Source organism: Perca flavescens, chromosome 13 (assembly GCF_004354835.1).
Source record: "Perca flavescens isolate YP-PL-M2 chromosome 13, PFLA_1.0, whole genome shotgun sequence".
Taxonomy (NCBI): Eukaryota; Metazoa; Chordata; class Actinopteri; order Perciformes; family Percidae; genus Perca; species Perca flavescens.
This window is the reverse complement of record NC_041343.1, coordinates 11,156,112-11,172,784: the sequence shown is the minus strand read 5'-3', so window position 1 is coordinate 11,172,784 and position 16,673 is coordinate 11,156,112. Positions and strand designations below refer to the sequence as shown.

Here is a 16,673-nt window from a genome sequence, read left to right as displayed (position 1 = left end):
ATACACAAACACTGACTCTCTCTGCCGCTTACTCACACGTACACACTTGCTCTATTACACACAGACTTACAGTACATACGAACACACAAAACTATACTAAAAGAATACACACCCCTTTCCGGAAGCAGAAGGCCAAAGCCATCCTTATTTTGGGAGTATATTATATGGCTGGGAAGCAGGAACGTTGCTTGTTGCTTCATTTCTGTTCAAGTCCCTCTACTTCGGTCTTTGAATGTTAAGTAGTTGTTTTTCAAGCCCTGCACCACTGTCTCAACTGCTTCAGTGCTTGTAGGATTTGCTTGCCCGCTGCCAGGAAATGAATCAACAGGGACTGTTACACATATTGAATCTTTCCCATCAGACTTATAAGCAAGTTCCTGGAAATCTCTGGCCATAAACTGAAACATTTTGTCCTTGCACTGTTGATCAATTTGAAAAACAACTCAATTACACAGATCCAACAACAATACAAAAGTTGGGAAATCCTTTTGTGCTTGGAATTCTTCATTGAGCTTAAGGTGTAGAGGGTCAGCAACATATCAGCACATGTAAAGTTGGCAGGGATTCAAGAATACAGGTTAACGTGGGAAATGTATCGTTTCCTCCATTTAAACAAAGAGTTCAAAATTTTTACAGTTTTTTTCGATTGCTAAACGACAGTGGGCACAACTGGAGTCACATGTGCAAAACTCTAACAGTCTGCACAGCAGCAGTTCATGTGGACCAAACTCTAGTTCGTTTTTCATTGCTTGAACACAGTTTTCAAAACTCTACACACTTATTCCATGACTTTAACCACAACGTGCACAACACTGTAGATTTACAGCACTTTGTTCAAATGCTAACACACTGCTGTCAAAACTGTTAACCACACATTCAAAACAGAATAGATTTTAGTCTGGTGCCTATCAAACACTGCTGATTGTAATTTCAGCTGAAAGCCTAAGCAGGTGTCTTGTTTTAGACTAGTTAGTGAACATATATGGTATTTATACAGAGAAAGCTCAGAAAGCCAAATAAGAATGAAACAATTATACACTGTACCGTTTGAGAGAAACAGGTAAAAGAGCAAAGATACCAATATGTCCAGGTAAGATGTCTGAGGTTATATACACAGCTATAAAAAAAAGTGAAAAACACTATATCTTTACAATAGTAAAACTGTGTTCTTACTGTTTTTTTAGAAAGTAATGGTGGTGAAAGCAATAGAAACACCACATTCATTTGTATTTAGAGATGATGCAGACATCCAATGTGATGAAGAAAACTTGCCACATGATGCTGGAGAGAGGCAGGATTAGTCACACTATCCTTTGTTACTGTTATGTACCTTTCGTTTTTTTCCCCAGTAATTCCATAAATTACTAGATGTACCTTTAGTTTTTTTCCCCAGTAATTCCATAAATTACTAGAGACAAAATACTATATTGAAGAAAACTGCTGATTTTCATTCCTTCTTGTTTACCGTATGTAAAAATTGGTATGTTATACAATCTATATTTTTTCCTTAAATAAACTATGGAGTAGTGTCAAGTCACTCAAATTGTTCAAACTGTAAAGATGAGAAAGTTTGTAATTTCTGTATTGGTGTTTGATGCTAGTGTTTTTACCCTCCGTGTGTTCTCTCAGTGAGGCTTGTGCATAGTGTTTGGCTGCACTGAGCCTGTTTTGAGACGTGTGTTAAGAGTTGTGTTGCTTTGAATGAGCTTTGCAGGTGATGTGAACTGTTTAGCTCAGGTGACTGTTCGAAGGGGTCTGTCTAAGCCACGAGCTCCATCTGTCTGCAGACTGGAGAAATCATTAATTCACACCTCCCTTCCTCCTCCAGGAGTCCATCTCTCCAGCAATACTGACACCTACTGATGAAAGCTGAGACTGGCAAATGACCCACATTGTTCTTTTCTTTGTGTAAGAAGAATTAATAAATGTGTAATAAATGATACACAGAATGATGAGCAGATGTATGTGTTTATTGTTTAAGTTTTGGGTAAAACAAAACTCATAATTTCACATTCTATATTGCCTGGCTTTAAAAAATAATGTACACCAAGTTAATCCCAATGACACTGGTACACCAATTATGCTTATTTACCTTAACACAAGGCTGGAAATAATGCATTGATTATTGTTTTCAATAACCATTGCTATTGGCCGGATGTTGACCCGGGCTGAGTTCACCAGTGGTAGGTGGCAGTGTGGATGTGGTCCAACATCAGTTGCCGGTGGAGAGAAAGAAGCCGGTTTACAGGAAGGCTGACGCATCTGTGAGTAGTCAGGCTAATTGTTTATTTTCCATGCAGCATTCAAGTAACATGTCCTTAAATACCTCAGGGAAGCTGGGTCCAAGAGAGGAGTGACAGACAAACTGGAGGAAGCAGGTGACCGGAGCACGGAGGAAATAAAGGACCTGAAGTAAAAGATCGGAGGTCCACCACTGACCAGGACTACTTTCCCTCTGGGAGACAGAGACGCAGCTTGTTGTTAAATCATTCACACCTCTGTGTGGACTTTTTCCTCCCTTTCGTTCTTTCTTTCTGCCTCATGAATCCTGTCCTAATAATAATGAAACCAACCTTTGTGAAGTCAAAATGAGTAAGTCTGCTTTATCAGGACTGTGTGGATTTGGTTTGATAATATTTGATTGACAGTTGCCTGCAAACAACTCCACAACTGTCAGCATGTTGTATTCAAATGTTGCTAAATCCTAATTGGCACATGTAGCTATGGCATAAGGTCAGTCAGGAAGACTATCCTTTTGCATGCTTAGGCTCAGGCATCCTGCCATTCACTTCTCTCACGCATGCTCACTCATTATTTCCTTTTTGTCCCGGTCAGGGACTGTCAATCATGAAATTAGCTGGTCACACCATCTGACACACCTTCATTGTTAGCCATAACAACCTACTTGCAAATGGCAAAGCAGCCCTCATCAGCACCAGTCTTTGTAGATCCATCAGCGCCATAAACCTCATCAGCTCCATCAGCCCCATCCAGAAGCATTAGCTGCTACCGCCACCACCAGTTTCTGGACTCCATGGGAGGATTTATCTGGCTGCTGCTCAGGGCAGACGCCCCTCCATTACAAATCTGGATGGTAGATCTAGATGTAAAGTTGCAAGCGTACTAGCTTTGACTGTAATGTCTTGCCATTGCAAAACAAAAGAAAATGTCATGGGTTTCAACATGGTTTTAATAAAGAGCAAATTTGAAGCTAAGGCTGTCTTAAAATGTCAAGCAACGTCAGTCAATGTGATACATGAACATGTATCAGTGTGCCCGTATGGGACAGCTCATCCTACATTTATGTACCGACAATTTCTGCCGTCCTCATTTATCTACTGGTTGATTATATTCAAAACAACTTGCTAGTGGCCCTTAATTAGCCCTTAACTTCACCTGAACTAGAGCCACTCATTATCATCTCATTGTCATTAACTAACTATACAGTACATATCACCAATCTTCATGGACTATAGGTCCAATGAGGAAGAATCTAAAAGTGAGAAATAAAGGAAATTTTACTGACATTTATACCCTTCTCGGTAACACTTTACTTGAAGGAATGTGCTTAAGACTGAGATGACACCGTCGAAACCATGACATGACACATGTCATTAAGTGTCATTTGGTAAATTATGACACTTTTTTTTTAATGCTAAGTTTGCATTGTTTGAGATGAAACATAAATATGGCATAGCAGCTTGGCTTTATGTGTTAACATTACATTAAACTGTCATAAGTGGTTGGTTTTTACATTGGCTATTCTAATCTCTTTAATTTGAGGCAGGTTAATCCCAACATAACCCAAACATTGGCTATACGGTTAAACCTGCATTTGTCAATGTGACACCTTCTTTAACAGTGTTTGGAATAACGCCGTTTAAAAGAACGGCGTTAGGTAACGACGTTATTTTTTCAGTAACGGGGTAATCTAACTAATTACTTTTCCCGTCGTTACAACGCCGTTAACGTTACTGGACGTTAAATGCGGTGCGTTACTATGCATTGATTGAATAAACTGTGTAATCCGAATGCACCCCCGGCTCACAGCTAGTGAGGAGGTGGTTAATAACGAGGTAAGCGATTATGATTGGCTAAGGCAGAGTCATGTTTCATGGTAGCCAATCAGAGCCAGTGTTTTTACACACACACACACACACACACACACACACACACACACACACACACACACACACACACACACACACACACACACACACACACACACACACACACACACACGTAAACAGAGATTCGATGAAGCAGCAGAGATGGCGAGTCAGGAGCAATCCGAGGAAAAGTTGGCATTTTCAAGGTGGATATAAGCACTACTTCAAATTCATTGTGGTCAAAGGCAAGAACGTGCACGTAATGTGTACATTATGTCCAAGAGTGAAGACTTTGTCGACATCCGTTGTAAGCAACTCTAATTTAATGAAGCATCTCACAACGACACACGCATCTACAAAGCTAGTAGCCAAAAACACCGATACCTCCACCACAGATGATAGCTCGCCATCCACTAGCAAAGAAGGACTCGGAGCAAAGTCCTCCAAGCAGCAAAAGCTAGATCTTTCTGCCTCACAACAAAAACCTATGACACAGGCTGAAGTCAACCGTATGATAGGCAGGTATGTTGTTAAAAGTATATGTGTCATATAAGTTTATATGGTATAACTGTTAACTGTTTACTTTTCTTACAAAGATAATACTTGAAGTGCAGGATAAACCTCTTGCTGTCTGTCGACGTGCAATAAATATCGGAAGTTATATACAAACACCTGTCTGTTCTACTCATTTCAACTGACTTGTGAAAACTGCTAAAAAAAATCCCAATTCTTTGACATATAGCAATTTTTTTTACAGTAACAAATAGTTACTTTCCCTGGTAACGAGTTACTTTTATTATAGAGTAATTCAGTTACTAACTCAGTTACTTTTTGGAAGTGACTTATATATATATATATATATATATATATATATATATATATATATATATATATATATATATATATATAAATAAGAGCAAGTCTCAAAGAATACTAAAAGTGCGCTGCCGATATGGAAACATTTCGTAATTTCAAGCCGAAGAAAGAGGTGAGCTGAAAAAGATGAGGCAAAGTGTAAACAGCTAACCAAAGAGGTTATTATAAGCTCACAGCAGGTAAAAAGTCCTGGCTTAGAGGTGTATTACCGCCACCATGTTGACTGAAGTCGCTACACTCTCATTATGAACTTTCTCATCAGTCTCACTCGGGAGCGGCTGAGACCAGTGCGATAGTGGTAAAATTCGGAACACCGGCCCAGTGTTTGGCTTGACATCAAACCGGTTTTTAAATTTCTACACCAGCCCAAGCCTAATGTATGTAAGAGAAATTGAATAGTTAAATGTACAAAATTTCTCTTGCCTTACTGTCACTCTTATAACATTAGACACAAGCCTCTGACTGTATACCCAAAGGTAAGACAGCAGTCACAATGTAAAATAATATGTAACACTATTAGACTGAAATGAATATGTCCTGATAGCAGTGATAGTATTGAGATACTGTAATTGTTCATGTTTAAAAATACAGCACAGAGTTAGGTTAGAATTATTTTCTCCCTGTTATTCTCTTCCATTGCCTCCTCAAACTGCTACAGCTTTGTTTACATTTACATTTGTTGTACAATTGTTGTAGTGCATGTCCCTGCTTTTTAACTTGCATGGTAATTTACACACGGTCCCTACCCCACTGATGCAAGTCACTTCCTCTCTCCCTCTCTCTTTCTCCCTTGCTCTCTTTTTCTTTCTCCACCCAGCTGTAGATCAGGATACATGAATGCTGGGAAGGAGGATAGTGGGACAAATAAGAGAGAGGGAGAGGGAGACGGAATGTGAGGGAAAGAGAGAGAGCGAAAGAGAGAGAGAGGAGGAGGGGGAAAAAAGGCAAGACATAGTAGGACAGAGAGTGTTGGAGGGCAGCAGTATACTGTAACATACTGCTGTGTTGTGATTATGGAGTGAGCATGGAGCAGCAGGACCAAAACAAGTGAAGATGGGGATACATTGAGGACACAGCTTGGCTTCATGCCTGATCAATAAAAGGTAGATTAGTTCAAAATCTGAGCATTAGAAAAGAGGGCTCATTAACCAGCGCTGCTTTACAGAACTGACTGTCTGCAGACTCCCCTGACTTTGAATTCTACCACCAAGGGATTTGAAATATGAAGACAAAGTCACTCCAAACCTTGAGGATCTATGAGGACAGAAAACTGAAAGCAGAAAACTAGCTCCTGACATTTGGACTCAAGAAAACAAGACATCTTGCAGCAGGATCAAGCAATCACTAAGGTATGCCGGCTAAACAGAATCACAAAAACACATTAGGTAGCAATTGTACTGAAGCAAGAACAGCCCTTTTCCTTTGTCCTGATCATCTAAAAAGTGTGTGGCACGTCAAGAGCATGTATATTTTTCCCCCACAAAGGGGAATTTAATGGTGTATTAACATGGCAGGACAGTTATCACTTAGCGTGAGACGGTGACAACAGACATAGGTCACTTGACTGAGCTTAAGTAACATTAGATGACACAACAACCAAAATAGCAGTCCCTACAGGTAGAGTTGACTAAATGTTTTTTTTTTGCAATTTTGACAACCCTGAATGAAGGCTGTTGATTAGGATGAAGAGGATAAAGGAGTGAAGGGAACCTTGTCATAATGGGTTTGCATGACATTCTTGTCATAAATCAATGCTTGCGAACACGAACACACATTCACACTGTACGTTTAGTGTATAATAAGCTGTCCATATGCAAAAATACACACATCATCGTCCTGTCGTCGACTACCGAACATTTGTTGCGTAAATCATTAAAATGACCTCTTGCACACACAATACTGGCACTTGTGAATTCATGGGTGGCATGGACACACACACACACACACACACACACAACACCACCTCTGTAAAACGGTGTTCCAGTTGAATGCACACAAAGCTTAATGAAGTCTATAGTATCAGTGTACATATAATAATAAACATTATGGCCTCTTTCCAAGGTGAGCTGAATCTGGAGGACAACAGAGTGGAAGCTGCTTGCTATGACAAACATTTCAATGAGAGAGAGTTCACAGGAGCTAGCTTTTGAATTTTATTCCACAATAAATTATTCTTTGTGCTGTCAGAAATTGAGAGGGGATCTGTGCGCTATGTTTGTAATGCTAATACGATACAGAACACACAGCCTCCCCTTATTATCAGCATTAACAGATTACCATTCCTATTTCTTATCCAGCCACACTATGTCAGGAAAGTTTAAAAGTGAGAGCGTAATTCTTTCCGTCTTATCTCAAATCTGCAATTGATTTTTGACAACCCTAAAGCCGTTATCCTTCATTTCTGCAGCATTGAAGCAGTTCCTTGTCTCATTTCTAGCTCTGTGCATTGATTCAGCTTGTCCTGCTTACTCATGGATTTCTTTCACAGCACCATCGCAAATGCCTCTCACTGTAAACTTGTTCCTCTCTTACTTTTAGACGGATGTAATGGTGCGGAAACACTGCCGCTGTCTCGAATAATCAGACTTTTGAGTCAGCCAGACAAGGGATGGGGAGACGAGCGGCTGACCTGACAACTCCGGTTCCAGTTTTAGGTGTCCCTGCCCTGTTTGGAGTGCGTGGTTGGAGGACAACAGGAGGGGACAGAACCGGAGGAGTCCTGCTGCAGACTTGGGGACCTCAGTGCAGCGTTGGTGTTCAGACGTCCCCAGGGATAAGCAGACCATCCGCCCAGCACAGTGGACTGCTAACTGATACGCTCTCGACGCCATCAAATATCATTACTCAAACATCCAACAGCTATATTACCAAGGAAACGGAGTACAAGGATATATCACTTTTAACAAAGAGTGACAAGGAGAAAAGGGCTATTTTAAAACAGAAAAGTGGGCAATCCAAGACAAAAAAGGAAGTGACTTTCAAAGCACTTGGAGGTGAGGCCTCTAAGGATGTGGCCTGCAGTCAGAGGAACAGTTGTGGGACTTATTGCTATGCCAGGGCAATCAAGACCAACCCACACTTTGCAGGGAATATAACCAATGTCAGGCCAAAATTGAAATCTGCTGCCCGCTACACCAATGGCAGCGTGGTTGATTCTGAGGCGATAGGTGGAATTAGCGTTCATAACGATGAAGCAGAGCCTGTTAAAAATGCTAACTTTCATGTAAGAGACCAAAACAGACTGCAAGGTCATTATGCAGAGCGGTGTGGGAAGACGCTGCTGTTATCTGCTGCCCGACCTTTCGGTATGCCACAAAAAATATGCAGCCATTGCGGTGGCAGACAGTCTGCAACCACCGGACTTGTGACTTTGGGGGAGAAAAGCTCTACTACTGATGCTTGTCTTGGAGAGAAACCATTTAAGTCGACCCTCACCGCGCTCTCGACTACCACACATGTCCAGATGCCCCTTATTGAGAAAAACCTTAAGCCAAGCCATCATGAAATCTCAGAAAGCATCACAAACATAGACAAAAGGACACACAATAATCCACAACTTTTATATTTTAGCGAAGAACTAAAGTATGGAAAAACACCACACCCAGCATGCCCATTGCACTCTAGGGGCAATTTGGTCACTTTGTCACAGTCACACGCTGCCAGTGATGCAACATCCCCTCAACCCACAACTATCCTACATGCTAAAACCATCACTGTCACTAAAGCAACTATTGAAACACGACAAGACGATGCCAGTATAAAATCGTTCGCGAAACCATCACAGGACAGTAAGATCCCCAGACCGACGAGTCTCATGTTGACTCCACAGATGGCCACAGCTACTAAACCAAACAACCCACATTCACACACTTATCCTAAGCACTTAAAAATATCACAACACAAGTCTTCGCAACATAATGTCCCACTAAATGTATGTGTGGCTATACACGCTACACCTGAAAATGCTCTGTCGTCACCTTCACGCACATTCATTGCCAGCACACGCACTACGACCTTTAACACGGCACCGATATCCACTGAAAATATACTCGCTAAAGTTGCAAATGCTCAACATGAAACGCACGCAGCGCGAGTAAACATAACAATAAATACAACTGATAGGCCACAAATGACACCTAAATCTCCCATCGCATCACTGACAGCCAATGCATTACACCCCATTCATAAACCGGAAACAACTGCACAGCCTACATCTGCAAGTCCACCACATACTTCACGTGATCCAGGTCACACACCACCAATAACGGCATCCTCAACTATCGACAGCAAATCACCAGGCAAAGCATCTTTAATTGACACTGTAATGGACTCAGCTGGATTCCCCACACCACGCCCAACTACACCACATCGACTTCTCAGCACTGTTGTCCAACATAGCACTTTGAATCATAAATCTAATTCAGATCAAACTACGCATACCAGCACTAAACATAAATCTGTGGCTCCACAAATTCACCAAATTCAACGGAACTCCTCAAAGTCTGAACCGACACTTCGTGTTTCTACAGCATCTCTAAACGCAACACCAAGTGCAGCGAAACCCCTAGACTCAAGAGCTAGGTTGCCTTCAAGTGCAGCTCCCAGTCACACATCAACATACAGCAGCACTCTATACAAAAATAAAGCCCTCAGGTACTCCTCAGTCAATCAGAAAAATGAACCCCCCACAGCCTCCACCTCTTTATCTACATTGACAGGAAACCAAAGTAATGTCTGTGCATCAGGTACAACTTCACTTCAATCAGCAGACACAACACAACACAACAAAGATCTTAGTCATAATAAGGCACCTCAAGTAAATCAATCTGATCACACACAAGCAACAGACAGCAGAACTCAAACCGGTAATGAATCGGGTGTGTGCAATGTTTTTAATCAGGAAAACTCCACAACAACTCCAGTTTCATTATCTGAGCCGCTAAATGTGTCAAAAAATCATAACGGAGGCAGTGATGCGAGCACCCACTATCCTCAACCAACCATTATTCCCAATACTGAATCACATACTGATAAAAACAAATCCAGTGGTAATCTAATCAATGAATTAGCTGTGCATGAGTCGAATGACCATGAAAATTCAAATCTGTCCCAGGTCACCAACCTTCAGAATTACATTTCCCTAATTAAGTCAAGCAGCTCTTGTCCGCAGGGTTGCATAAACACAAAACAACAAAGGCTCGCACATTATCAAGGGTACACAGAAACACAACATGAGGGACACTGTGCTACATGCCCATCAGTAAAAACAGCCCAGGAGACAGATTCAAATACAGAACAGTTTGCTTTGGGTGTATCAGTCAGGCATGCCAATATTAAGCTGAAATCCAATGCAGATAAACAGACACTTCCCAATTATTCAACACCCTCTGCCAAAGCTCAAACAAACTGTGAGCCCACTATCTCATCATTGGAAAACAATGGTGCACACCCCAAAATCAAACTTTCAGTCCACCAAAATTCTGATTCAGATACTTCATCACTACCACAAGCACACACAAGTCCAGAGCTTTCATTCACTACAACAACCCCTTTTAACAGCGAGGGATTGCCTTGTACGCACACAGGCCCTGAATGTAATTCCATACTGCCATCATCAACAATGCACTTGGCATCCCTTGCTCGACTCCAATCCTGCGAGGCAGAGGCAATTGTCAAACTGGATTCAAAGTTTAGCCCTGCTCCCCCTCTGCCGTGCCCAGAGGACACCAGCCTGGCTCACTCCCACCCAGCTGCTGCAGCCCTGTTGCTGCCTCCTTCCCCACAGTGCTGCAAATCAGCAGCCCTACAGCAGAGGCTCGAGAGTGTGGAGGCCAGCTTGGCAGCCAACAAGGACAGGATCACTACTCTGCTTAACATTATCCATGACCTGGAGACGTGCCACTCTCCCAGCAGCGGGTAAGAGGATGTTAGAGGGTGTGTGTGTATATGCATGTGTAAGTGCGGTAGGGCAGGTGAAATGATTCCTCTAGTGTAATGTTTTACTTGTGTTACTTATAGACCAACAACTGAATTATTCCAAGATGCGTCTTAAACATTTATCTTATTGTTTAACCATAATACAAATAATTGATATGAGTGAACTATTAATATACCCTACATTCAGTCCAATACAGGTATAGCAGTTTGCCAGAATCTGGCCTACAGCATTACTTTAAAAGCTGTCCTGCAGAGCTGATCTTTGACTTTCCAGTCACTCGTCACTTGCAATAACTGAAACCACTCATGAACTTTGAAACTATTTGGCAAACTGCAGTGATTTACATCTAAAAGATTTTTTTTGCTTGTGTGTGTGTGTGTGTGTGTGTGTGTGTGTGTGTGTGTGTGTGTGTGTGTAATTATATCTTTAGGATTATGCAGCCACAGTTGAGTGGTGGCAATAACAAACCATTTACTTTTAGAGAAAACTAGGCTCTCTAAATACTTATAGTTTGCACCTGAAGACACTCTTAAAAGGTAGTAAGGTACCAATATAGCATATCAGTTTTATTTTCCACCCCTATTTGTTTGTAAAATAACAAAGTGACAGATTATGTCAGTGCATGTTTGTCAGATATGTGGTCGTCCTGTCATCCTGATTTATTGTGAAAAATTATTTTCCTCCAAATGTAATTTGTAAAATAATTTGCAAGACATTTGGTCCTAGAGTTCATTTAGACACAGCAAATTGTCAAGTGCCGCTTTGTAGAACATTGACTTTCTGCTGACATTGAACCAATATCCACATGGGAAATAAAGCCTTAACAAGAAACAAATTGTACCATTTATTACATACACTATGATATGACAAGTTGCACAAATACCTTTTACAGTCACATACTGATAAGATGTAATGAAGCTGGCTCTGTGACCACTATACATATGCCATAAATCAAGGATCATAGTGTGATGATGTGAAGCCTTAACATTGTTACAAGTTTTCAAAAAGGTCCATGGTTGTGTGGCTGACTGTGACAGAAACCTACTTGGGCATTTCAAGAGGGCACTTCTCGGAGAGATTTATTAAGCCGTATAACTCTTCTGGGACAAATAACAGGAATTAAAACCGCCTTCTGGCAATGTGTCTCTGTCAATCATTCTCATCCACTGCAGTGTGCTAATAAGTTGTGACTGCCTCCGAGGTCATGTTTCAGAATAACCAACTCCTAATAACCATCTGATGTCTGACACAATGCATGTTATACAGCCCATCTCTGCCAACAGCAGTCTGAATGAAAATCAGACAAAGAGCATAAGTGGAGTGCATATTCAATTGTGAATTTGAAAGGATGAGAGTTTTGGAAGTTGCCCTTATTTACTCTATCCAATTTGGTTTACTTTCTTTTATCGCAGTCGGCGATTCTACAAAACTGGACAGGACCTCAAAAACTGCTCAACGTGCCAGAAGACTGCTTGTATTGTCTACAGGTGAGATAATAGTGAAATTGCCAATTTTGCCTGCATGCAGTGTTTGAACTGATAAGTGATCAGAGCAGCTCCAGAATTCAGCTCTTGCCGAAAATAGAAAACTATGGTTTCAGAATATCATAAATATAGTATGGCATCGCTTTGTGTTACTGCTTGGTGTTGATTATAGGCTGGAGCAGGAAGCCGTCATTTAGATAAAATGAAAAATGTGTCTGGGGTTGAGATATTGAGACGTGAGATAGCTTCAAAAGGATATTAAGAAAGCAATTACAACTAAATCAATATTTTAGAACGACACTACGTATAATAGACTTATTATGAACTGCTACAGAATGAGTGCTACATTACTGAGACAAAAAATAAACGTAACATAACATGGATTTCAATGAATTCACTCTATTTAACATTTGATAAACGGACAGCAGTGGGACCATGCGTCACTTTATCCAAGGGATATTTTAAAATCTAGGTTTTATTTTAAGTTTCTCTTGTGCTTGAGACACACAACTCAATAAGGTTGAGCCCATTTGCCATATCAGTTGCCAAGCAGATCTTTGCCAGCCTGTCCACTTCACTTCACTGAAAATGAATGACTTACTGTATGGGCAGCTTACTAAATGAAAAGCTCTGTACTGCTCATTTGTTTCTCGCCCAGAATACATAGGGAGATACATATTCCTCTCTGAGCAAATCATAAATCTTTTGGACCAGCTGTCAAATTTAAGCACCGACTGTAGGTGACTCAATCTATTCACACAGCAGATTTATGGAGACTGAGATGCACTCTCTAAAATCCAAACTAGCAAAGAGGAAGTTGTGCCCAAGCAGCCTGCGGCATAGATTCATAAAGATTTTAATGATCACTTTACTGGAGTCATGTTAGCATTGTTAATTTGCATACAAGGTGATTTCATGTCATATAGAAATATATTTAAACAGATGAGGAGAGCTGTGGGAGAATTTATCTAAAATAGCGTCATCTTAAAATGAGACGTTTGGCATTTATATGTTTTCGCATCCTGCAGCTATTTGAAGCAATTTAAAAAAGGTAAAAAACAGTCATTTTCATTTAATTAAAGAAAGATAATGACATGATTTTAATATTTATATCAATTCCATTTAAGCTGTAGTGTACGAAGACTTATTGTGCAATAGTGGTTAGCTCTAATATTCCAACTTTGATCTCCGTTTGCACCCATTAGTTGAAATGTTGCATCAGTTGGACGCAATGGAAAAAAACAAAAAAACAATTGTCCCAGAAACACTGTATTTGAAAGGAGGCTAAGAAATCCAAGTCTTATCATCAACTTTTGGAGAGAAAAAAATGCCTCATGCTCTACAAAGCAAAACCTAAAACGGTCTTTATCTTGAAATGTTCAAAACATTCGTCTTGATCTACTTATTTTCAAAACCGCTTTTGCATGACAAAAAGATGTTACGTAAGTTGATTTGCTGACTGGTGTGTGCTGGCATGGGGTCCTTAAAGGCCAAGTGGAAGATAAGGAAATATGAACAAGACGTGTGCACCTTCAGAAAAAAAAAAAAAAAAAGGATAGGCTGCCGGGTAATGTCTTCCTGCCTGAACCAATCAACCACTTTGAACTCTGACAAGTGCAGAGCTTCCCACATGAGTACCACAAAGTGAAGTGTAGCTACAAAAGCTTGATGCATAATTGAAAAACAATCTGATAATGCAGATCCGACAAAACCTAAACATTCCCTAGCAAGAGCTGAATGTGACACATTATTTTGTCATTTAAACATCTGTGTTTTGGTGGGGGATTTAGTAATTTGGGGCTGCATATCTGTCTATCCAGTGTGGAGTATGACTTCAGGCAGCAAGAACGACGCTTCTTGGAGGTTTTGAACCATTCAGCAAGAGGAAATCAGGCTTTCTCCATGCACCTATCCCAGCACCTGAACTTCAGCCTGCTCAGAAATGTCATCATTAAGAGCTTAACAAAGTCAAAGGTGAGAAGCAAAAAGCTGTGTAAGACCCTGTTCAAATGGCCGCCCAGGAAACTCCAGAAAGTGTAGACCTCTCAACAATACCTGTGTGCTGTTTAGTAGCCAATTGCCTGTGTTACAAGTGACCAGCAGAATCCTTTGCAGAGGACTCTTACTATCCCCTTCCTACTCATAGAGAGGTTACTCTGAATTAGGCTCTTACCCAGTAGAGTTCCACTCTCCTGCACATTGTTAAGGCTGATGAACATGATTTTGTACTCAAAATTGCCCGTGATCTTTATGACTGTCAGCTAGTATCATCCATTAGGAATTCTTTATTTCGCGTTTGAGAGTTAATGTTATTTTGTTTTCAACATGCCTGCTTAAAATGTAGGGCTAACCACAGCCACATATTTCTTTATCTAATTTTACATATGATATTCTGTTATGCACTGTTATGATTAAGGCACTGTGAGTTCCAGTTGATGTTACATTTCCTCTTCAATATCCCCCCCCTTATCTGCTTCTCCTAAGGGCGCTTTCACACCTATAGTTCGGTGGACTTGGTGCAATTTGGGGGTGAAGTTGCAACATTTTTGCATTTTTCATTTGGTTCGGTTTGCTTTCACACTGCACTTTGTCAACCGCATCAAACACTGTAAACAAATATGTCACACAATCAAAATGGTCGCTTGTTTATTGGACAGAATATCCGAAACTCGCCGACACTTCTGGTCTCTGAAAAAATGGAACAACACCAAATTTATAACGTCTTGGGTTTTCTGGTTCTGCTTTAGTGTTTCTAATATTTTAGAAGAAGGCGAACAATGTGAGCAGCTGACAGACAGCGAGTGATGGAGAGAGACGATGATGTGTTGTCACACAGACGACCAGCGTTGTGTGGTCAGAACAGCTTATGGATCTGAAAGTTATCATCCCTTAAATCATATACAAGTCCATAAATTGTGTGCAAGGTTGAAATTGCAGGCTAGTAAATGCATTGTTTTAGGTCCACTTTCTGTATTTGGGTCGGATCGCGTTCTCACCTAAAGTGAATCGAACTGTAGTTCCCTTGAGCGAACCGAGACCCCCGTTTTCAAGCAGACCAGAGTTTGTTTGTTTGATTCGGATGAGCTTTCACTCGAGCCCAAATGAACCGGACTACCCGACCAAGTGCTCCAGGGTTCGTTTTAAACGGACCAAACGAGGTAGGTGTGAAAGTAACCCAAGATGTACAGTATAAAACAAGTTTTTGAATGGAATTATTTGGAAATGCAAAAATAAATCTGAATTTACTGACTGTTTATGTGTAAAATTTGTCCAGAGCGTTGTTTATATCTGAATGCTAAACTTCCCTTAGTACATTTAATGAATGAAATAAAGACACTTTTTTGGCTGAGACGTACAGATTCAGTGCATCTAAACCTTTTCACAAATGCAAACTAGCTACTAAATAGAGAAACATTCATTATGCCTTCGCCAATTGTGCTGATGGTCTCCAAATCCCCAAACAATCTGAACTTCATAAAAGGTTTCGGAGTAAAACAATGACATGACGAAAGGCTGCAATGAAGCGTGAGCCACAATCCAAATGTCCACGTGCACATGCACAAACCCATGAACATGGACACAGGCACATGGACACAGTAGGCAAACTACAGCAACATGAAACAAAACCTTGTGGATGGTTTTACTGAAGCTGTCATAAATTATCAATGCAAGGGGAGCAGGAGATTTAGAGAATTTTGGATAAAACCTCATTAGGAATGTATAAATAGTTTATTTGAGCAGTGAGCTAAGAAAATATTCTGATATTACTTTTTGATCATAAAATACTTAGATGCTTTAAAAATACCTCCTAGAGGAAATACTGAAGATGAAATTCCGGCAACAATGGTACTAGAGGGAAAAGTGGGTCCACAGCAGATGTGACAGCATTATAGCCACATGCAGGTAGCAGTTCTGCAACCAAGGTACATTTAACTATTGTAGGTGTAAGTGAGCGAGGGCTCTTTTTATCTAGAAATATAACAATGTATGCATGCATACACAGCTGCAGAGAAAGCTGTGTGATGTCTGAAAAATATAGTGTCGGCTGGGTCTGAGAACTACAAGTTTGAAAATTAAAGATATTTGGGGCATGGAGTTAGAAAGAAGTGAGCATACCAGACCTCTGTAGGCCGCTCCTCATCTCTGCTACTCGGAAGTCGGATTTTCCCGAGGTCAAAGTCAGAAACACGCCCCCTGACCTCGGATTTCCGAGCTCGGAAGTCGGGCAACCACCGAGTACCCCGAGCCAAAAATCCAACATGGCTG

The 16,673-nt window shown here is 40.7% G+C and overlaps 1 protein-coding gene across 1 annotated transcript; it reads left to right on the top strand.

Moving 5' to 3' along the window:
- Window positions 1-7,746: 7,746 nt before the first annotated feature.
- Window positions 7,747-15,587, top strand: LOC114566495 (mucin-5AC-like). The gene is made up of 3 exons (XM_028595005.1): window positions 7,747-10,901; window positions 12,336-12,410; window positions 14,228-15,587. The coding sequence occupies exons 1-3, from the start codon at window positions 8,293-8,295 to the stop codon at window positions 14,445-14,447; spliced, it is 2,904 nt and encodes a 967-aa protein (XP_028450806.1). The 5' UTR covers window positions 7,747-8,292; the 3' UTR covers window positions 14,448-15,587.
- The last annotated feature ends 1,086 nt before the right edge of the window (window positions 15,588-16,673 follow it).